The 599-nt window shown below is 73.3% G+C and overlaps 1 protein-coding gene across 2 annotated transcripts in view; it reads right to left on the bottom strand.

Moving 5' to 3' along the window:
* PSMA6 (proteasome (prosome, macropain) subunit, alpha type, 6) overlaps positions 1-488 on the bottom strand; it is a 12,578-nt gene extending 12,090 nt beyond the window's left edge. Inside the window, exon 1 of one of the 2 annotated variants that reach the window (XM_010583654.1) lies at positions 325-488. In XM_010583654.1, the coding sequence (XP_010581956.1) occupies positions 325-400 (76 nt within the window). In that variant the 5' untranslated portion in view covers positions 401-488. Of the gene's footprint in view, positions 1-6; positions 252-324 lie in introns of those variants that run through there. The other variant, XM_010583655.1, reaches the window with a different exon arrangement.
* Positions 489-599: the final 111 nt, after the last annotated feature.

The raw sequence follows: 599 nt of genomic DNA, 5'->3' as shown, positions 1-599 counted from the left end.
GGCTACCCTGGCTGAAAGTTTTCCTTATCTCGTGAGAAGATCCCTTTCCCAGGCCGCCACGCCCGGGATCGCAGCTGCTCCAGGCTCTCTCCAGGCTTCTCCCCGCACACCGCAGGACCAGGCAGGCCGGGAACCGAGACTCGCCAGCCCCGGCAGGCGCCACGTTTCCCCCCCGCCCTCCCCAAAGACAGCCAGCCTCGGAAGAGGTCTTCCCAGCCGGCTGCAGCCCCGCTCGGCGGGGAGCGGCGGCGGCGTGGGCAGGCCGGGCCCGTGGGCCCGTGACGGGGCAATTCAGCGGCAGCATCCCGGGGGCCGGACACCCACCGACTTGGTAGAGGCGGCCCTCGGGCGAGAAGATGGTGATGTGGCGGTCGAAGCCGGCGCTGGAGCCTCGGGACATGGCGGGGGCGGGGGGGGGCGGCGCGGCCGAGGGGCTCACAGCCTGCAGGACCCCACCGCGAGCGCAGACAGGGCACCCGCTGAAGCACTTCCGGGTTACCCGCTCCGCGCAGGCGCCGAAGCACACTCCGCTCGCGCACCGTCACGCTCCCCCTCCACCCCTGCGCATGCCCGGGCACCGCGGCCCTTTCCCCGCCCCC

Source organism: Haliaeetus leucocephalus, unplaced genomic scaffold (assembly GCF_000737465.1).
Source record: "Haliaeetus leucocephalus isolate CR32 unplaced genomic scaffold, Haliaeetus_leucocephalus-4.0 Scaffold932, whole genome shotgun sequence".
NCBI classification, from domain to species: Eukaryota; Metazoa; Chordata; class Aves; order Accipitriformes; family Accipitridae; genus Haliaeetus; species Haliaeetus leucocephalus.
This window is presented reverse-complemented; position numbering and strand designations above follow the sequence as displayed.